Source organism: Galeopterus variegatus, unplaced genomic scaffold (assembly GCF_000696425.1).
Source record: "Galeopterus variegatus unplaced genomic scaffold, G_variegatus-3.0.2 Scaffold855, whole genome shotgun sequence".
NCBI lineage: Eukaryota > Metazoa > Chordata > Mammalia > Dermoptera > Cynocephalidae > Galeopterus > Galeopterus variegatus.
Window position 1 is genome coordinate 149,682 of NW_007726966.1, and position 21,918 is coordinate 171,599.

Below are 21,918 nucleotides of genomic sequence, written 5' to 3' on the forward strand. Positions count from 1 at the left end.
TTTCTGGATTCTCTATTCTATTCCATTGATCAGTGTGTCTGTTTTTATGCCAGTACCATACTGTTTTGGTTATTATAGCTTTGTAGTATAGTTTAAAGTCAGATAGTGTTATGCCTCCAGCTTTATTTTTTATTTATTTATTTGCTCAGAATTGCTTTGGCTATGCGTGGTCTTTTGTTATTGCATATAAATGTCTGGATAAATTTTTCCATTTCAGAGAAAAATGTCTTTGGAATTTTGATGGGGATTGCATTGAATTTGTATATCACTTTTGGTAGTATAGACATTTTCACAATGTTGATTCTTCCAGTCCAAGAGCATGGGATATCTTTCCATCTTCTGTGTCCTCTTTAGTTTCTCTCAGCAGTGGTTTGTAGTTCTCATTATAGAGATTTTCACATCCTTGCTTAACTCAATTCCTAAGTATTTTATTTTTTTGGTGGCTATTGTAAATGGGCAAGCTTTCTTGATTTCTCTTTCTGCATGTTCACTATTGGAAAATAGAAATGCTACTGATTTTTGTGTGTTGATTTTGTATCCTGCAGTGTTGCCAGATGCCCCTTGTTTGCCAATACAACTAGAAGTCTGCCTTTTAAAGTGAACTCTCTTGGTTTTTAAATATTTGTTCAAAGTCACTTTTAAACCTATGCAGGCCAAAGAAAACCTATGTGTGGTCTGGACTGGTCTGGATGGTCTCAGCGCATATCTAGAGACCACAAGTTTAAGGCAAAGTGGTCAAGTGAGTTCCAGGCCAAAGACCCAGCACAAAGGCTGGAGGTGGAAGGGGTGGGAATCCAGATCTGAGTTTCCTGCACCAAAAAGAAAAACTAAAGCCACACCCAGCCAGGTGGGGCAGGGGCTGGGCCAGCTGGGCTGGGGCTGCGTTGGTCCTTGCATGCAGTGACCTGTGCTGTGCTCTTCCCCGCCTTCCCCTGCAGATTCTGGAGGAGAACATGAAGTTGGAGTGTAAGTGCCATGGTGTGTCGGGCTCGTGCACCACCAAGACATGCTGGACTACGCTGCCCCAGTTTCGGGAGCTGGGCTACGTGCTCAAGGACAAGTACAACGAGGCCGTTCACGTGGAACCCGTGCGCGCCAGCCGCAACAAGCGGCCCACCTTCCTGAAGATCAAGAAGCCCCTGTCGTACCGCAAGCCTATGGACACGGACCTGGTGTATATCGAGAAGTCACCCAACTACTGCGAGGAGGACCCGGTGACGGGCAGCGTGGGCACGCAGGGCCGGTCCTGCAACAAGACGGCACCCCAGGCCAGTGGTTGCGACCTCATGTGCTGCGGCCGTGGCTATAACACTCACCAGTACGCCCGCGTGTGGCAGTGCAACTGTAAGTTCCACTGGTGCTGCTACGTCAAGTGCAACACGTGCAGCGAGCGCACTGAGATGTACACGTGCAAGTGAGCCCGCGTCTGCACTGCACGCCGCCCTCCAGCCGCAAGCTAGATTGCAGGGAGGACTGGACAGTTCCAAGCTGCGATCTCCCTGGCAGGTCACTGCTTAGATCTTCACAGGGAGCTGCAGGATTACTGAGCTTGTCTTCTCTGCGGAGGAGGGCACCTCTCCTGGGATTCCTGCAGGCACCTGTGGGAAAAAACCTCTCCGAGCCCTGGACTATACTGTTCCACCCTCTCCCAGACACCGCCCAGGTCCCTCCACGGCTGGAGCGAAGCCTCTCACAGCAGGAACTCTAGACACGTGGGCTTCATCATAGCAATATTTAACAATTTATTCTGATAAAAAATAATATTAATTTATTTAATTAAAAAGAATTCTTCCACCTCGTCGGGATCCGTTTTCTGCAATCAAAGTGGACTGCTTGCTTTCCTGGCGGGATGATTTTGTCGCTAGGATAAAGAGCCAAGTAGAACTGTACATAGTTATTCTTTATGCAGATATTTCTACTAGTTGATCTTACAAGTAGCTCCCTTGCAGTACTAGATGTTTAAGTACGAGAGCAGACATCCTTTATACATATGTAGATACATATATACACACACACATTTATATTTTTTTGCTGTTTGCTGCTACTTATCCAGAAATTTAAGCTGGTCAGATTTGGAGATGTTTTTCCAGAATACGCTTCCCATCCTTTTGCCCTCCCTGGTTCAAACTTTACCACTACAAAAATCCAGTTTGGAATAGAAAGAGAGAGGAAAGATAATAATTAACTCCCAGAAATTTCCGTCTTTTGGAAAGTGAGCCACTGGATAAGAGAGAATATTTTGTAAGAGACTATTTTTATATGAATATCTTATTTATACGAGTCTGCCTCTATCATTCCATGGCCCGTGCTTCTTCCTAATCTGGTGCTCACGTTGGGGCACGGCCAGGCCCCCAGGACCCTCACATGCTAGGTCCTCGAGTTTGTTCGACAAGTGGGCAAAAGTGGCCCTGGGATTCCCGGGGTGGAGGCACCATTGCTATTAACTGGGAAAGAAATCAAATCCCCAGGCTCAGACTTTGAGCAGTGTCACTGAGTGGTGGCCTCAGGATGAGCCACTGTGGCAGGCGGGCCGCACCCTCGGCATTGTGTGACCATCACGGGGACCGTGGTCTTTGGGCAGAGGTCAGCTCAGGGAGCCTGCACCTCATGAGGACACCCCTGCCATGGCCTGTGTGTCCTTGGAGGAGGTGAGGTGCAGTCCTCAGAGAAGGGGCAGAATGGTGGCTGGTGAGGGGTCAATGAGCAGCCTGGCCCAGTGGGGCTTCCCAGGTGTCACACTCCTGGGGCAGCCCGGCAAGGAGAGGCTTTGGGTCCAGCTACACCCAGTGCCTCTCAGCCCAGAATGCTCTTCTCCAGGAGGCTTTGGGTGTTCTAATATGTGTCTGTTTGTATTTCCACATGTGTAAGTATAACCTTAGGTATTCTTGGGGTGGTCATGTGACCTTGCGCCTTAAAGAGCCTCTGGTGTGCCTATGCATGTCCGTGTCTCTGTGTGTTTCCATGTGCTCCTGCGTGTACCAGGGTATCTGTGTGTCTCTCTCCATGTGCCTGGGAGATTAGGTTATGTATACATATATAAACATAGCTGTGTGCCTGTGCATCTGCTGGTCTCCAGGTGTCTCTGGGGTGTCTGTGCTTACAGATGAGGACCTGTGCTGTGAGAGACAACAGAGATCTTCTGTGATTGTGTTGAGCCACCTCTGAACTCTATCCCCACAGCCACTGGTAATATCTTTAGACCACATCCCCTTGGCCCCACATGCCGACAGCCCCTCAGCATCTAGGCTGTGTCTACTCCTCGATGTCAGCACTGGGCCTGGATCACAGCATTGGCAAATAAAAATGGCTGGATGGTTGTTGATTTCTTCCCTTGGACTTTTTTAAAAATTATCTTTTCTTGGGTGTCTGGATGAGTGGGAATGTGAAGGAACAATGAAGTGAATGGATGGAGGGAGGCGAAGGGGTGGGTGGATGGACAGATGGACAGACAGACAGATGGATGGGTAGTGAGTGGGTGGATGGATGGACAGACGGATGGACAGATGGATGGATGGGTAGATGAAGAGAAAACATACAGGAGTCTCTCAAAGCCACCATGTCACATTTTATCTCTGCCTTGGGAAACATACTGTGTCTCCCATGAGCAGAGGGGCTTCCCAAGCCTGCGGCCCCTCTGCTCCCGGCTTCATTGGCACCTGGGAATGGGAGGGGCTCTGACTAGCCTCCCCAGATGACTGTTTAATGTTGGTTACATATGCACAATCTTAGAAAAGTGACCTCCCTGTCCTCCTTTACTGTCCAGGTGAGCAATCAGCCTGGCACGAGGGCAGCTGGGCCTGTAAGAAGAATGGCTCGGTCAGCTGCCAGCCTGCCACCTGGGCCACAGCACACTGTAGGTTCCCCACGCTGGGGCCTGCCTTTTCTTTGGTACCCAGCTCAGCTGTGGTCTGAGCCTATTTCTCCATCTGTAAAATCAGGATAAGCACACCTCCAGCACGGGGCTGTCGCGAGGGTCCCTCCAGTAATGACCACATGGCATTTTGAGGTGCAAAGCAAAGGGTGAGAGCTAAATATTATTACTCATAAATATTATTACTGTCATTATTATTCTCTCCGCAGTTACAGGATTCTTAAAACACGGCCTATGGTAATAAATATTTGGCTCTGTGCTGGGCAAAATTACCCCCCCGCACAGTGGTCTAATCCTAAAGTAGCTTTTCAGTAAAACTAACATTCAAATGGCCAAAATGGCAGAGGCTGATTCATAAAATCAGAAAGCCCAGGACTATAGTGTTGAAAACACAGATGAGTGGGGCTTAGGTGGGGACACAATTTTGGAAGTGAGGGGCTCCGTGCACAGGTGGAGCCGTCCCCCCACCCCACACACACACTGAGGCAAGGCCACCGCGGCTCCTGAGCCCCCAGGAAGCCTCGTAGTGTTGAAAACACAGATGAGTGGGGCTTAGGTGGGGACACAATTTTGGAAGTGAGGGGCTCCGTGCACAGGTGGAGCTGTGCCCCCACCCCACACACACACTGAGGCAAGGCCACCGCGGCTCCTGAGCCCCCAGGAAGCCTCTGCTCCCACTGCACAGAGGAGGACCAGTCTCAGGGAGGGGAAGTGACCTCCTCAAGGTCCCACCGCTGGTAGTGAGGCAACAAGGGCCATAGTCCGGGCTGTCCCATGTCAGTACGTGGTCCTGAGCCTTCTGTCACCTCCAACGGAGGCCCAAGGAAGATAGAAAGGATTCAGGCTGTGGGCCACACAGGCTGCCTAAGCTGGACACAGACTGTCACCGTCAACCCCCGCACCCCCTCACTGGCCCATCTGGAAGGTCACCAAGCCCTGGCACTGCCTCCACGGAGTATCCCATGAATTCCCTCACCACTGACTCCAGCCACCATCATCCCACACCTGGAAGAATGCCGTGCCTCCTCCTGGGTTTCCCTGCATCTACTCAGGCGCCATCAGGTCAGCCTCCAAGCTCTGGTCAGACCAACCCACACCCTGCCTACCAGCAGCCATGGCTCCCCGTCGCCCTGTAGATAAAGTTCAAGCCCCTTATCCCCTCTTGACCCGGCACCTGCCGTCCCGGCAGCCTCGTGCCTGGCAGTAGCAGTGCTGCCATTTATGAAGTAAGTACTCTGTGCCAGGTGAGGATCCAGCAATTTTCATGCCTTCTCGTACCACCACACCGCATTTGCCTCTGGCGCAGAATTACCGTGGCCCCACGTTTCCCTGCATATCTCGTACCTCTGCTGATTCCTTCATCTGGAGCACTCGCCTTCCTTCTCCACCTGACAAAGTCCTGGTCCTCTGAGGAGCCTTTCGTGCTGCTGCAGGGAGGATGGATCTAGGGCCACCCTGCGCAGCCCTGGCCCTTATTCTCCTCCCACCTGCTGCAGTCAGAACCACGCTCCCTGACAGTGCTCCAGAGCCAGCTGAAAGGCAGGAGACAAAGGGAGTCACCCGCACGACAAGTCACTGACAGCCACAGGACTGGAGCCCATGTCCTCAGCTCCATGACGTGGACTCTTGGGGAAGTAGATCAGTCAGCTATTGCCGAGTAACAAACCAACCCAAAACTCAGTACCTTCAAACAATGACTATGTCCCCTTACTCAGGAGTCAATGGATGCATTGGTCACTCCAGGTCTCAGCTGGGTTCCCTCATGCAACTCTGGCCAGCTGGGGATCATGTAGGTGGCCCTGCTGATCTTGGCAGAACTCTCTCACGTACGTTGGGGTAGTCTAGGATGGCTTCAGCTAGGATGACTGGGCCCTGGTCCTCCAGCAGGCTAGACCAAGCTCTTTCCCATTAGAGGGGAAGGATTCCAAAAGTGGGGCAAGTGCTGCAAAGCTCTCTGAGGCCACTGCCACTACATTAGTCCCTCCATGTCCTTCTGGCCAAAGCAACTCATGGGGCCAGCCCCAATTCAGGGCCTGGTGAAGTAGATGCCACCTCCTACAAAGAGGACTGTCCAGTCACATGGCAAAGGGCATGGGGAGAAGGAGGGGAATAATTTCCCAAAACTTGACAGCAGGACTAGTGGGAAGACATCCACATTGGCAGGAGAGCACCTAAGGGCTGATGGGGCAGCAGGGATACGGCCACTCTGCCATATGGAGCCCGTGCCTCAGCTTCTCACCTCGATCAGTGTGCAGGTCTGGGCTCAGTCTTGGGTCTTGTTTTCCTCTAGCCATCTGACAGCAATTCCCAGCCCCAATCTCTACCCACGTCTGACCTCTCTCTCTGTCTGCACACTCACCAGCCATCTGTGTGGCTAACTCTGGAAGGCTTCTCTCCACACCCAGGTCCTCTACTGGGCCATGCAACTGGGTTCTGGACTGTGGAGCAGAGGTGATGGACCCACTTCCTAGCCCATCAACACCTCATGGGCTCAGCACAGCCACCCAGGAGGCTGCAGGTCCAGGCAATGGAAGGAAAGACCCTGGGTCCCTGAATGGCCACCTGGAGTAGAGACACCTGCTGATTAGAAACACTCACTGGCAAGGAATACATGTCTGTTGTGGGAAGCCACTGAGACTTGGGGGTTCATCTGTTAAAACACAGAGCCTCTCCCTCACTAGGCTCCAGCCGCCATGGCTTTCCTTCTCTCTTCTTCCAGCAAGCCAGGTTCTGCCCTGCCTCTGGGCCTTTGCACATTCTGTTCCCTCTGATCTATGCATGGTTGGCTCTTTCGTCCCTGACTCAAATGCCAACACTTCAAGATATACCCCCACAATCCCTGGCTCCCAGTGCCCCCCTCATCAATGACTTTTGCTTCTTTGTGGCACTTACCACTATCTGAAAATGATTTTTCTCATTTATTAGCAGCTCTACAGTACAGTGATTAAGAGCATGTAGCCTGGAGCCAGATGCCCTGGGTTCAAACCTGGCTCTGCTGTTTAGTGACTTTGTAGTTTAGGGCAAGTAATTTAACCTCTGTGTGCCTGTGTTTCCCCATTTGTAAAAGGGGGCAGTGGTAGGATTATCACAGTGATTAAATGAGTTAATACATATAAATTGCTAGACTCAGTGCCTGGCACAATGTAAGGCTATCGAAGTGTGAGCTTTGGGTATTAATACAGTTGTTAAGTTTCATGAGAGCAGGACTTTGTCTATCTTTGTTGTTATAGGGTCTCCAGTGTCCAGTACATAGTTGGGTTTAATAAATAATTGTTGAATAAGAATGAATGAGATCCAGAGCCTATTCCCAGACTCACCAGGTCCACTGCCTGGACCCCAGCTCAGGGTGGTGGGCTCAGGAGGGCATCTGAGTGGATTAGCTGGAGGATAGGAGGAGGTTCCATCCTGAGGGCTGCCTGCCTGCTCAGGGGCCGGGTGGGGGTGCTGGGGTAGACCAAACCCCTCCACGTGGTCACAGGCACATCTGCTCCATTGAGAGGGTGGCCACTGGTTGCCACAGCAACACTCCTGGCCCCAGAACAATGTGCTGGAGACAACGAAAGGGCTCTGCAGCCACCCCTAGCTTAGCCCCTGAGATGGCAAGCCATCCCAACCCAGAGAAAGTACACACTCACACACACACACAGTCACACATGCTCACAGTCATACACACACACTGAGCAAGAGACCCAGAGGGACCCATACAGCTGAGGGAGAAGCTGGACACTCACAAAGGGAGTGCAAACACACATCAACCATGGTCAGAGCCCTAGACAGACCCCACAAGAGGCTCTGAGAGATACACGCGGGTCACCCCAAGAGGTGCAGAGTCACACTCACAAGATGCACACCCACCCAGATGCAGGTCACAGTCTGGTGTTGGGGGAGGCCTGGGCAAACCTGTCTCTCTGGGAGGCCATGGCTGGACCTTCAGTGTTCACCTGCAGCCTCTGGCACCTGCTTGGTGGCAGGCCCCAGTGTGTGTGTGCACGTGTGTGTGAATATTGGGTGGAGGTTTCAGGAGGACTCGGGGACATGCAGGTTGGAGGGAGACCCAGTGTCACCTCCCTCGGGAGGCCACACCCAGCAGAAGATACTTGAGTATGAAGAGAGAGAGCCTCTCAAGCCCAGGAGGGCATCCTCTGAGGCTGTGGGCCTGCCTTGCATAGGAAACAGCCCCACAAAGCCCCGGCTCTCAGCCCTGAGAACTGGGTCCCCCTCACAGCTCTGCCCCTTTTAGTGTGAAGAGGTTGGACAAGGCTCTTCCACCCTCTGAGCCTCAGTGTCCTCACTGTAAAGTGCAGGAGACAATCCCAGGCCTGCCTCCCCAGTGCTACTGGATCAGAGGGCAGCAGCGAATGCTCACTGTTGACTAACTGCACTGGCATGACCTCAAAACTGCAAGCCTGGGTCCAGCCCCCACCCCATAGGGGCCAGGCAGGAATCAGGGGCTGGGCAGACCCCTGCCTGAAATTGGCCTGAGACAGTGATTCTCAAAGCGTGGTCCGGGGACTTCTCTCAAGGGATCAGGAGATCAAAAGGTCAAAATTATTTTTATAGCAATAAGAGGATGTTTGCTTTTTTCACTATACTGTGGAATTTTCCAGAGGCTATATGCCTTGTGATATGGTAGCAGACTGAACACAGCAGCAGACGTGAGACTCTAGCCGACTTCTATTATGCAGCACATTAAAGAGATTTGCAAAATGCTAAATGAGGCCCTCTTTTCACTGCTTAATTTTATTGGTTTTAAAACACAGAGCTATTTTTAACTAAAAACTTGTTTTTTATGTAAACAGGATGGGTTCATTACATTATTTTTAAATAAATTAATACACAAATATTTAAATTTTTTCAAAGCTTTAATCTCTATTACTATAAATGTTGGTAGACATCACATACACAACACCTCAGACTGCAATAATTTTTATAAATATCAGGGGTCCTGAGATCCAACAGTTTGAGAAATGCTGCTTTAGACACACAGTTAGCAATTGACTGTACTTCCTCTGTTCACCCAAATTCAGTAAGTAATAAAAATAGGGTCCTTACTTACCTAGAACCGGACCCCGTTCTAGGGCTTTGGAGGGTGAGTACACGGAATCCTCACACCAGCACTGAGAAGTGGGCGCTATTAAGACAGGAAGGAAACTGAGGCTGAACTTCCAGGAACTTGATGGGGTTGTGGGGCCAGTGAGTAGAAGAGTCAGGACTCAAGCCCAGGTGGTCTGACTTGAGACACCCCCCACCCCAATCCCTGCCGTCTCCTGCCCCTCCCTGTGCCTAGAGCTTCCAGATAAAAGCAGATGCCAGGTTAAATGTGTATTTCTGATAGGCAACAACAAAAACATTTAGTAAAAGTACATCCCAAATATTGCACGGGATATACTTATACTAAAAAGCATCCGTTGTTCTCTGAAATTCAAATTTAACTGGTGTCCTATATTTCGGTTTGTCAAATCTGGCAACCCTCACTGTACCAGGCCTGCTCTGGGTGCTGAGGGCAGGGACAGGAGCAAGATGGGGCACCCTGCCTCATGGATTCTACCCCAGGAAGCTCCCCCCGCTGTGCGCCCTGGAGCCAGCCCCTCCACCTCTGTCATCTGTAGAGGGGGGCATTACAGCCCCTCCCCCTACGGCACAGATGGGGGGCTAAGTTGTGGTGGTGATTGTGGGCAGTTTTCTTTCTGGTGACATTTCCCCTCAAGTTCAGAGTCTCCCCAATCCCCGATAGCCAGCCAGACCCACTTTGAGAGATTGCCCCCAGAGCAACCCCATCTGTTCACCCGACCCCCCACCTCTGCCACCCCCCAGAGGCAGCCTCTGTCTTCCTCCTGCCTCCTCCCCTCTGGGTGACCAAGGAGGACCATGCTCCCTGCAGCCTCACTCTGACCCTCTCTGGGCACGAGGGTTCTCCAGGAAGACAGGGCAGGGGACACTTGGCAACATCTGCAGGTCCCTGGGTTTTTCCACCATAGTGACACATGTTTTACAGAAAAGAAAACTGAGGCTTGGCTCCCAGCTGTGTCATTTAGAACTGAATTAGGCGCCAGACCGCTCCGTCCTGTAACACCAGGCCTTCCTCTTCACAACGACATCTTCCCCCTCGGGCCACACCTGCCAGCCGGCACACCTGGACACTCTGCTGTGGCTGCTGCCGCTGGAAGGCAGCCAGGGCTGCAGATCTGTCGGGGACATGGTGGCAGTGAATCAGTGAGCACTCTGGTGGACTTTTCCACTTAATATGTAATTATTTCCTTAAGTAAAATCCTTTCCCCAACAGCCTGTCCCCCTTCCCTGCTGTTTTATTTTTTTTCCTTTGACCTCTGAAAAGATGGTCGATTAATGTGGGTAAGCACCAACTATTGGCAAGGAAGGCACGGGGTGGCAGGAATCCCAGCAAAGTGTACTCAGGAGAGAACACGGATTGGAGTTTAGAAGGGCAGTAGGGTCGTCAAGAGCATAAGGTCGGGCTCACACACTGTGAGCTGTGTGGTCCTGTGCAAGTTGCTCACCCTCTCTGGGCCTCAGCCTCCTCATCGACCACTGAGTGCTGGTGTGTGCTGGGCCCTATTCTAAGCACATTATGCTTATTCTCTCACGTGATCCTCACAGTAACTCTATAAAGTAGGTGCTGTCATCAGCCTGGCTCTGTTAGTTTTGCTAGGGACACTGTAGCAAAGTACCACACACTGCAGGCTTAAACAACAGAAATTTATTTCCCCACACATCTAGAGGCTGGAAGTGAAAGACCAAGGTGTCGGCAGGGTTGGTTCCTTCTGGGGGCTGTGAGGGAGGATCCTGGGCTTACAGTAGGCCGTCTCCTCCCTGCATCTCTTCACCTCATCTTCCTTCTTTTTTTTTTTTTCCTTTTTGTCTTTTTTCGTGACCGGCAACGGATCGCAACCCTCAGTGTCGCGCCCGTACCGGACCAGGACCGGCAACGGGATCGCAACCCTCTGTGTTGCGCCCACACCTCGCTCAGCCAGTGAGCGGCCGGTCTGTATGTGGGATCCGAACCCTCAGCGGGAGCGTCACCGCGCTCCCAAGCGGCGCAATGTAGCAGTGCACCACCGGGCCGGCACCTCATCTTCCTTCTGTGTCAGTGTCCAAATCTCCTCTTTTTATAAGCACACCAGTCGCATTGGATTAGGGCCACCCTAATGACCTCACTTTAACTTGACTATCTCTCAAATAACCATATCTCCAAATAAGGGCACATCGGAGGTACTGGGGGTTGGGACTTAAGCATAAATTTTGGCGGCACAATGTAGCAGTGCACCACCGGGCCGGCACCTCATCTTCCTTCTGTGTCAGTGTCCAAATCTCCTCTTTTTATAAGCACACCAGTCGCATTGGATTAGGGCCACCCTAATGACCTCACTTTAACTTGACTATCTCTCAAATAACCATATCTCCAAATAAGGGCACATCGGAGGTACTGGGGGTTGGGACTTAAGCATAAATTTTGGGGGGAGGCAAAATTCAACCCGTTGCACCTGGGCACAGGTGAAAACACTGAGGCAAGGAAGTTAGAGGGACTGGTCCAGGGTTACACATGTTTTAAAAACTAGAGGCAGGATTCAAACCCCGGTCACTTTCGACCACTCAGCAGCACTGCCGGTTCAAAACTGAGCCCATCGTTCCTACTTCATAGGGCTGTGCCAGGGATTAACTGGCATGAACCATGTAAAGTGTGTGGAGCAGTGACTGGCACAGATTGTTAGCTGTTAATGTGATGGTCTGCCAGGTCTGGGTTCACATCCTGCCTTGACCTCATGGCTTTATGGCCTAGAAGGCAGGGAGGCATCATGCCTCTAGGCCTCGAGTTCCTCATCTGTGAAATGTGGCATCAATAGGCTCCAGATGTCCTCCCAGCACATGCTGCAAGCACCTGGTTGGTGCTGCCATGGGGACTGCTCCTCTTTCTCCCCAGCTGCTGGGCCCTCTCGAGGTCTGCAGCTGTCTGGACCTTCTTGTGTGCTCAGGGCATGGAGGGGGGTCTGACCCAGGGGACACATCAGCCTGGTTGGCAGAAGGGAAGGAGAGAGAGAAGAGGAGAAGAATCCCATTTAATCAGGTGAGGAGGGCACAGAATCACTGGGGACATTCACTTCTGGCCAAGATGGAGTCATAGGGACCACATTTACACTCTAGCCTAAAACAGACAAAACAGTCAAAATACATGAAACAGTGATTTTCCAAGACACTGGATTTCAGGCAACAAAAAATCTCATCATTGCTCAGTTACGGCCTTGAGAATTTCCAGGAAGTGGCACTGGCAGGAGAGGAAGCTAAGCAGAGCTCAGAGATACCCTGGGAGTCCAGGAAGGTTAAGGCAGTCATGGTGCAGAGGACAGAGTGCCAGAGAGGAGAGGGCGAGAGCTCTGCAGACTGCCGAGGATCCCTTCTGAGTATTTAGCAGAGTGCCAGTCAGTGCATGTGTGTGAGGGAACTATACTACATAAGGCCAGGGGAAAAACCATCTGAAAGGATTAAAGAGAAGACCGCCTGTCATCATACAGGGCTGGAAATAGTGCCTGTTCCCACCAGCCAGACTGAAAAAATCTCGCAAATGGCAGGGCGGTGGGTAGACTGCTCGGGAAGATCTTGCCTCAGTAGTGAGGAATGACTCATCCTAGCCTGAGTTCCTGGGAAGGTTCCAAACCTCCCTAACAAATTATAAAAGCAAGACCCCAAAGAACCAACTGTTTCCACATAATTAACTGCATCTCTGAATAAAGCTCGAGAAGATTCATATGAACACAAAAACACCCAGCACCCAACAAAGTAAAATTCACAATGCCTGTCATCCAACCAAAGATTACCAGGCACGTAAACAGACAGGAAAATACCACCCATGAGGAGGAGAAATATCAATCCGTCAAAACCAACCCAGAACTGGCACAGATGGTAGAATAAACAGAGAAGGACATTAAAATCATTATTGCAACTGTGTGCCATATGTTCAAAAAGTTTAGTTGAGATATGGAAGATATAGAAAAGACCTTCTAGAGACAAAACTCCTAGAGATGAAAACTACAAGGTCTGAAATGAAGAAGTATACTGAACAGAGATAGCAGCAGATTAGACATTGCAGAAGAAAAGATAAGCAACTTGAAGACATAGCAGTAGAAACTATCTAACATGAAACACACAGAAAAAATAATATTTTAAAAAATGGAAAGTGCATCAGTCAGCTGAGGGACAACCTCAAGCAGCCTGACATACAAGTAAATGGAGTCGGGAAAGGAGAAGGGGGCGGGGGGACAGAAAGAATATTTTAAGAAATAATGGCTGAAAACATTCCAAATGTAAGGAAAACTATAAACCCACGGAGCCAAGAACTCAACACACTGCAGGCACAAGAAGCATGAAGGAAACCACACCGAGGCACATCATAATCAAATTGTTCAAAATCAGTGATAAAGAGAAAATATTAAAAGCAGCCAGAGGAAAAAAAGATGTGTTACTTTTACAGACACACGAAAGCTAAAAGAATTCATCAGCAGCAGACACACACAACAAGAAATGCTAAAGGACATCCTTTAGACAGAGGGAAAAAAGATACCAGCTAGAAACTTGGATTTACACAAAGGAACAAAGAGTGTTGGAAATGGTAACTCCAGGGGGAGATGTAAAACATGATTTTTCATATTACAGTATTTAAATATCTTTCAAGAATAATTGACTGCTTTTTAATTTAATTTTTATTGGAACATAGTTGATTGTCCATATCTGTGGGGTACAGCATTGAATATCAATACCTGTGTGCAGTATGTGATGTTCAAATCAGGATAATTAGTATATTCATCATTATGCAATATAATCAATTTTCATGGCCCTTTACCAATTCCTCCCTTCCCCCCTCCTTCTCTCCCTTTCCCATCCCCGGCAACCTCAATTCTGTTCTCCTCTCTCAAATAGTTCAATGTATTATTGTGATTATTGTATCTTTTCTTTTTAAAAATTTTATTTATTTATTTATTTTTATTAGCTCCCACATATAAGTGAGAACATGCAGTATTTCTCTTTCTGTGCCTGGCTTATTTCACTTAATATAATTATCTCTAAGTTCATCTGTGTTGCTGTGAATGGTAGTATTTCATTCTTTTTTCTGGCAGAGTAGTATTCCATTGTATAAATATACCACATTTTCCTTATCCACTCATCAGATGATAGGCATTTAGTTGGTTCCAACTCTTGGCTATTCTAAATAGAGCAGTGCAATAAATATAGGAGTACAGGTGTTTCTTCGACACGATGATTTCCATTTCTTTGGGTATACACTCAGCAGTGGGATTGCTGGATTGTATGGTAGTTCTGTCTGTGGTTGTTAGAGGAAACTCCGTATCATTTTCCATAATGGCTTCACCGTTTTACAGTCCCACCAGCAGCGTAGGAGGGTTCCCCTTTCTATGCATCCTTGTCAGCATTTGTTATTCTCTGTCTTTTTGGTAATAGCCAGTCTGACTGGGGTGAGATGATATCTCAATGTGGTTTTGATTGGCATTTCTCAGATGTTAAGTGATCATGGGCATTTTTTCATGTGTCTGCTGGCCATTCCTATATCTGCCTTTGAGAAATGTCTATTCATCTCCTTTGCCCATTTTTTTTTAATTGGGTTAATTTTTTTTTACTAAGTTGTTTGAGTTCCTTGTATATTCTGGAAATTAACCTTTTCTCAGATGCATATTTTGCAAATATTTTCTCTCACTCTGTAGGTTGTCTTTTTGTTCTGTTAACTGTTTATTTTGCTGTGCAAACCTTTTTAGTTTGATATAATACCACTTGTTTATTTTTCCTTTGGTTGCCTGAGCTTTTGGGGTTGTATTCATAAAGTCTATGCCCAGTCCTACTTCCTGAAGTGTTTCCCCTATGTTTTATTTAATAGTTTTATAGTTTCAGGGCATACATTTAATATCTTAATCCATTTTGCGTTGGTTTTGGCATATGGCAAGAGGTAAGGGTCTAGTTTCATTCTTCTACATATGGATGCCCAATTTTCCCAGTACCATTTATCAAAGAGACAGTCACTCCCCCAGTGTATGTTCTTGATGCTTTTGTCAAAGATCACTTGGCTGTAGGTATATTGGATGATTTCTGGGGTCTCTATTCTGTTCCATTGGTCTGGGTGTCTGTTTTTATGCCAGTACCATGCAGTTTTGGTAACTACAGCTTTGTAACATAATTTGAAGTCAAGTAGTGTAATGCCCTCTGGCTTCTTTTTTTTTTTTTTTCAGGATTGCTTTGGCTATTTGGGGTCTTTTGTTTTTCCATATGAATCTTAGGATTGGTTTTTCTAATTCTGTGAAGAATGTCATTGGTGTTTTGATGGGGATTGCATTGAATCTGTAGATCACTTTAGGTAATACGGACATTTTCACAATGTTAATTCTTCCAATCCAAGAGCATGGAATATCTTTCCATCTTCTTGTGTCCTCTTTAATTTCTTTCATCAGTGATTTTTAGTGAACTTTATTCCTAGGTATTTTATGTTTTTGGTGACTATTGTAATGGGGTTAGCTTTCTTGATTTTTTTTTTTTTCTGCTTGTCCATTGTTGGAGTATAAAAATGCTACTGATTTTTGCATGTTGGTTTTGTATCCTGCAACTTTGCTGAAATTGTTTATCAACTCTAAGAGTTTTTTTGTAGAGTCTTTAGGCATCTCTATATATAGGATTATGTCATCTGCAAACAGCAACAATTTGACTTTTCATCTTTCCAAAATGGATGCCCTTTATTTCTTTCTCTTCCCTGATTGCTCTGGCTAGGACTTCCAATACTATGCTTAAAAGGAGTGGAAAGAGAGGACATCCTTGTCTTGTTCATGTTCTTAAGGGAAAAGCTTTCAATTTTCCGCATTCAGGATGATATTGATGGTGGGTTTGTCATGCATGGCTTTAATTGCATTGAGATACTTTCCTTCTATATTTAATTTGCTGAGAGTCTTTATCATGAAGTGATGTTGAATTTTGTCAAATATTTTTTCAGTGTCTATTGAGATAATAACATGGTTTTTGTCTTTGATTTTGTTGATGTGGTATATCACATTTGTTGACTTCCATATGTTGAACCATCCTTGCATCTCTAGGATGAATCCCACTTGATTGTGGTGTATAAGTTTTTGGATGTGCTGCCATATTCTATTTGCTAATATTTTATTGAGGACTTTTGTGCTAAAATAAAAGATATTGGTCTGTAGATTTGTTGTTGTTGTTGCTGTATTTTTGTTTCTTTTTGGTATCAGGGTGATGTTTGCCTCATAGAATGAGTCTGGGAGAATGGCCTCTGTTTCAATTTTTTAGAATAGTTCGAAGAGAATTGGAATTAATTCATCTTTAAAGGTCTGGTAGACTTAGGCAGTAAAGTCATCTGGTCTGGGGTTTTTCTCTGTTGAGAGACTGCTGATTATAGCTTCAATCTCTTTGATTGTTATCAGTCTGTTCAGGTTTTCTATGTCTTCTTGGTTCAGTCTCGGTAGTTTGTTTATGTCCAGAAATTTATCATTTCCTCCAAGTTTTCAAATTTGTTGGTGTACAGTTGTTTATAATAGTCTCTAATGATTCTTTGTATTTCTGTGGTATCAGTTCTAATATCTCCTTTTTTCATTTCTGATTTTTGTTATTTGAGTCTTCTCTCTCCTTTTTTTAGTTAACTTAGCTAATGGTTTGTCTATTTTGTTCATCTCAAAAAACCAACTTTTCAGGGCCGGCCCGGTGGCGCACTGCTACAGTGCGCCGCTTGGGAAGCGCGGCGGTGCTCCCACCGAGGGTTCGGATCCCACATACAGACCGGCGCTCACTGGCTGAGCAAGGTGCGGGGGCAACGCCGAGGGTTGCGATCCCATTGCCGGTCCTGGTCAGGTATGGGCGCGACACTGAGGGTTGCGATCCGCTGCCGGCCATGAAAAAAGACAAAAAGGAAAAAAAAACCCAACTTTTCATTTTATTGATCTTTTGAATCATTTTTAGGGTCTCTATTTCATTTGGTTTTGCATTGATCTTAATTATTTCTTTTTGTCTACTAAATTGGGGTTGGATTGCTCTTGTTTTTCTAGCCAAAGTACCTATACAGAGACTACACTACTGCATCTTCCTGGAACCAATATTAAAACACCCCATTCAAGAGCCTTTATAAAACACATCTACAAGAGGAAATCCCTCTCCTCAAACCCCCACTCCAGACTACTAGAAAAAGCAACTGCTCTACCAGATAACTAGACACCAATGTAGAGATACTAGAAATATGAAAGAAAAAAAAAAAGAAAATATGACACCATGAAAGGAATATAAAAATTCTCAAGTACCAGACCCTATAGAGCAGGAAATGACTGGAAAGGAATTTTGAGCAACAATCTAAAATGAGAAACTAAATGAGATACAAGAAGACTCAGATGGCACAATGAAATGTGAAAAAGTATCCAGGACCTGAAGGAGGAAATGTACAAATAAATTAATGCCCTAAAAAAGAATGTAGCAGAGATCATGGAGCTGAAAGATTCACTCATTGAAATAAAAAAACACAACAGAGAGCTTAAACAGTGGGCTAGAGCAAGCAGAAGAGAGAATTTCCAATCTTGAAGATGGCCTTTGTGAAATAACCCACATGGACACAAAATAAATAAATAAATAAATAAATGTTTTTTAAATGAAGAAAATCTACAAGAGATAGCAGACAACCTTAAGCACACAAATATTTGAATCATGGGTGTTACAGAAGGGGAGGAAATAGGAAAAGGCATTCAAAACATATTCAACAAAATAATAGTGGAAAACTTCCCAGATATAGGGAGAGATATGGATCTTCAGAACCAGAATGCTCAATGATCCCCAAACAGATGAAACCCAAAAAGGTCCTCTCCAAGACATGTCATAGTCAAATTGGCAAAGCTCAAAGACAAAGAGAGAATCTTAAAAGCAGCAAGAGAAAAGCATCATCACCTATAAGGGAGCCCCTATCAGACTAGCAGCAGACTTTTCATAAGAAACTCTAAAGGCCGGAAGAGAAAGGGATAATACATTCAAAATACTAAAAGACAAAAGTTGCCAGCCAAGAATAGTATACCCATCTGAAGGTTATTCTTCAGAAATAAAGGAGAAATAATATATTTCCCAGACAAATAAAAACCATGGGAGTTCACTACCATATATATGATTAGGCCTACAAGAAATTCTAAAGGGAGTACTGCATTTGATATCTGAAAAATAACCATTACTACCATGAATACACAAGAAAGAACAAAACCTACCAGTAGAACAAAAATGCAAACAATAAATAGAAAGGAACTTTATCTAACCACCTCAAGAAACCAACAAACATTGAAGACAGACAATGAAATGGAAAGAAAGGAACAAAAGATATTTAAAACACCCAAACAAAAATCAGTAAAATGCCAGGAGTAAATTAGCACCTTTCAATAATAACTCTCAATGTAAAAGGATTAAATTCCCCAGTCAAAAGATACAGACTGACTGATTGGATTAAAAAGATAGACCCGGGCTGGCCCGGTGGCGCACTGGAGAGTGCACCACTTGGGAGCGCAGCGGCGCTCCCGCTGAAGGTTCGGATCACATGTGGAGACCGGTTCCCGCTCACTGGCTGAGCGTGGTGCGGGCGCAACACCAAGGGCTGCGATCCCATTGCCGGTCCCAGGTACGGGCGCGACACCGAGGGTTGCGATCCCGTTACCAGTCAGTAAAAAAGACAAAAAGGAAAAAAAAAAAGATAGGCCCAATAACTGACTGTTTAAACAAAGACAACAGTCTACTGTATGGGTTATCATTTAGTTGAGGAGAATAAGGCACAGAAAGGTTAAATCACCTTGCCTGCATAGTGGTGAAGGTGGATGTGAATCCAGGATTTAAGAGTTTGGTTTTATTTTTTGTGGAAATAAAAATATAATAGTACAAATATACGGATATAACATATATGCATATATATATATAAAGGGTACTTCAAAAAGTTTGTAGAAAATGGAATTAAAAGATAAAAATGAAAATTGCGGGCGCAACACCAAGGGTTGCGATCCCATTGCCGGTCCCAGGTACGGGCGCGACACCGAGGGTTGCGATCCCGTTACCAGTCAGTAAAAAAGACAAAAAGGAAAAAAAAAAAGATAGGCCCAATAACTGACTGTTTAAACAAAGACAACAGTCTACTGTATGGGTTATCATTTAGTTGAGGAGAATAAGGCACAGAAAGGTTAAATCACCTTGCCTGCATAGTGGTGAAGGTGGATGTGAATCCAGGATTTAAGAGTTTGGTTTTATTTTTTGTGGAAATAAAAATATAATAGTACAAATATACGGATATAACATATATGCATATATATATATAAAGGGTACTTCAAAAAGTTTGTAGAAAATGGAATTAAAAGATAAAAATGAAAAATATAAACTTTATTTCTCAACATAAGCTTCATCAAGTTCAAGACACTTTTATAAGCAATGACACCAGCCATTTAGTCCATCTCTAAAGATCTGAGGGTCCTGGGAATTTAACCATGTCAATGCAGTCTTTTCTACATTATCAACTAAAAAAAAATACCCTTTATAGATTTTTTAAGATTAGGAAACAAAAAGAAGTCAAAGGAGCCAAATATGGACTATCAGGTGGATGCATAATGATTTCCTATTGAAACTCTTGCAAAATTGGCCTTGTTTGAGGAGAGGAATGAGCACGAGCATTATCATGGTGGAGAAGAAATCTCTGGTGAAGCTTTCCCAGACATTTTTCTGATAAAGCTTTGGCTAACTTTCTCAAAACACTCTCATAATAAGTAGATGTTATTGTTCTTTGGCCTTCCAGAAAGTCAACAAGCAAAATGCCTTGAGTATCACAAAATACTGTTGCCATGACCTTTGCTCTTGATAGGTCCACTTTTGCTTTGACTGGACCACGTCCACCTCTTGGTAGCCATGGCTTTGATTGTGCTTAGTCTTCAGGATTGTACTGGTAAAGCCATGGTTTACCTCCTGTAACAATTCTTTGAAGAAATGCTTCAGAATCTTGCTCCCACTTGTTTAGATTTTCCATCAAAATCTCTGCTCTTGTCTGCACCTGACATAGGCACAACAGTTTGGGCACCCCTTCAGTGGAAAGTTTGTTCAGAATTGTGTAAGCCGAACCATTTGAGATGTCTATGGTGTTGGCTATTGTTTCTGCTGTTAATCGTCGGTTCTCTTCAATTAGGAAACAAAAAGATTAATTTTTTCCTCAAATATTGCTGTGGCTGATGTGTCACTACAGGCTTCATCTTCAATATTGTCTCATCCCTTCTTAGAACAAGTTATCCATTTGTAAACTGCTGATTTATTTGGGGGGAGTTTTCTCCATAAACTTTTTGTAAAACATCAGTGATCTCACCACTCTTCCACCGAAGCTTCTCATAAATTTGATGTTTGTTCTTGCTTCAATTTTAGCAGAATTTATATTGCTCTGATAGGGGCTCTTTTCAAACTCATATCTTACCCATCTTAGTTCCTCAAACTAGATCCTTTTCAGACATGTTATAACAAGTTAGCATGAGATTATTTTGGTGCAAAAATTTTTTAAGTCTATGCATAGTTTTTTCATAATATGCATTTTCCATGACCTTTTTCAAGATCCCTCATATACCATATATGTCTATATAATGAATATATTTACATGGAATTTGCTTGGAAGGTTGTATACAGTAGTTTTCCCAGGTGGTGGGCTTAGGAGTTTGGTGTGGTTTTTGCTTATCTACGTTTTGTAATTCTACTTTATATTGATTTGGTGCAAAAATCAAAGTAATTTAAATTACTTTGAGATGAATAAAGCTCCTGATCTCACTGGTGTGTGTGTACTGTTTTCATAATCCATTTCCTTTTGGATCCTGTTATAAGGTAAGTCCCCACAGGGCCCTCTTCTCAAGAAGCCAGGAAGCAGCATGACCCCTACTTGGAAATGTTCTGGCCCACATGACCAGAGGCCGGGGTCTGCAGCACCAGCAGGACCTCATGCCAGAGCTAGACCTCTAGTTGCCTCTTGGATGGTGCCACCTAAGTAATGGTACAAAAAAATAATAGCATCAAAACTAAAAATAAAAAGCAACTCCCACAATCAGGCTCCCCCAGTGTGCCAGGCAGAATAGATGGCATGGTGGTCTCTGACCTTGCCTTCACATCAACATCACCATGGAGCTTTGAAAAGACGATACCCGGACCACACTCCAGAACTGTGATTGAATTGGGTTGGGGAGCTGTTAGGTGTGGGGATTCTCATGAGCAGCTGAGGCTGGGGCCACAGATGCAGCACTTACACGACCTCAGTCAACCACCCCCTCCCCCTGGAACTTTGTGAGGTAGATATTATTTATTACCAGGTTACAAATGACAAAATAAGGCCCAGAGAGGGATTGACTTCTGATTTTCCCCAGATCACATGGCCAGGCAACTACAGAACCCCCCTGTCCCTCTATTAAGCAGCACCCTGTCCCACTGTACTCCTAAGTCCCCACATGGCCAAGTCTAGACTCACCATTCTCTGCCAAAATTGTTCTGCATTCCATTTCATGACCTCAGAGAATGGCCTGTTCTCCAGACTTTTAGTAACCCAAAGTGAGACTCCCAAAGTCACCTTTGGTTCCCGCTTCTCCCAGCCCCCACATCCAACCACCAGGTCCTGCTGATCCCACCTCCTAAATCTCTATCCTTCAGCTCCACCGTCAGGCCTACTCAGGCCTCACCTGAGTCTTTTCCCAGGACTGTGACCAGCTCGACCAGCTCTCTGAACCACAGTCCCTCTCCTGACTTCCCTGACCGCTGTGCCTCTTCCTCTCCCATTGGAGAGCAGCTGCCTGTTTATTCCTGCCTCCCCCATGAGACTGGGGAGCTCCTCAAGGACAGGGACCATGTCTGATCCTGCACTAGGGCACCAGCTCCCCACACAGGGCAGGACACAATCTGGGCATGAATGAATCCTTACTGAATGAATAAATGAATTTAATGAATGATGGAATTAATGAATGACAATTCATGATAATTAACTACCAGGCCTTTTCTTTCTTCCCCAATGGGCC

The 21,918-nt window shown here is 45.9% G+C and overlaps 1 protein-coding gene across 1 annotated transcript in view; it reads left to right on the forward strand.

Moving 5' to 3' along the window:
- Nucleotides 1–3,322, forward strand: part of WNT7A (wingless-type MMTV integration site family, member 7A) — a 62,345-nt gene extending 59,023 nt beyond the window's left edge. The window contains exon 3 of the mRNA XM_008572965.1: nucleotides 939–3,322. Coding sequence (XP_008571187.1) covers nucleotides 939–1,418 — 480 coding nt within the window. The 3' untranslated portion in view covers nucleotides 1,419–3,322. The remainder of the gene's footprint in view (nucleotides 1–938) is intronic.
- Nucleotides 3,323–21,918: the final 18,596 nt, after the last annotated feature.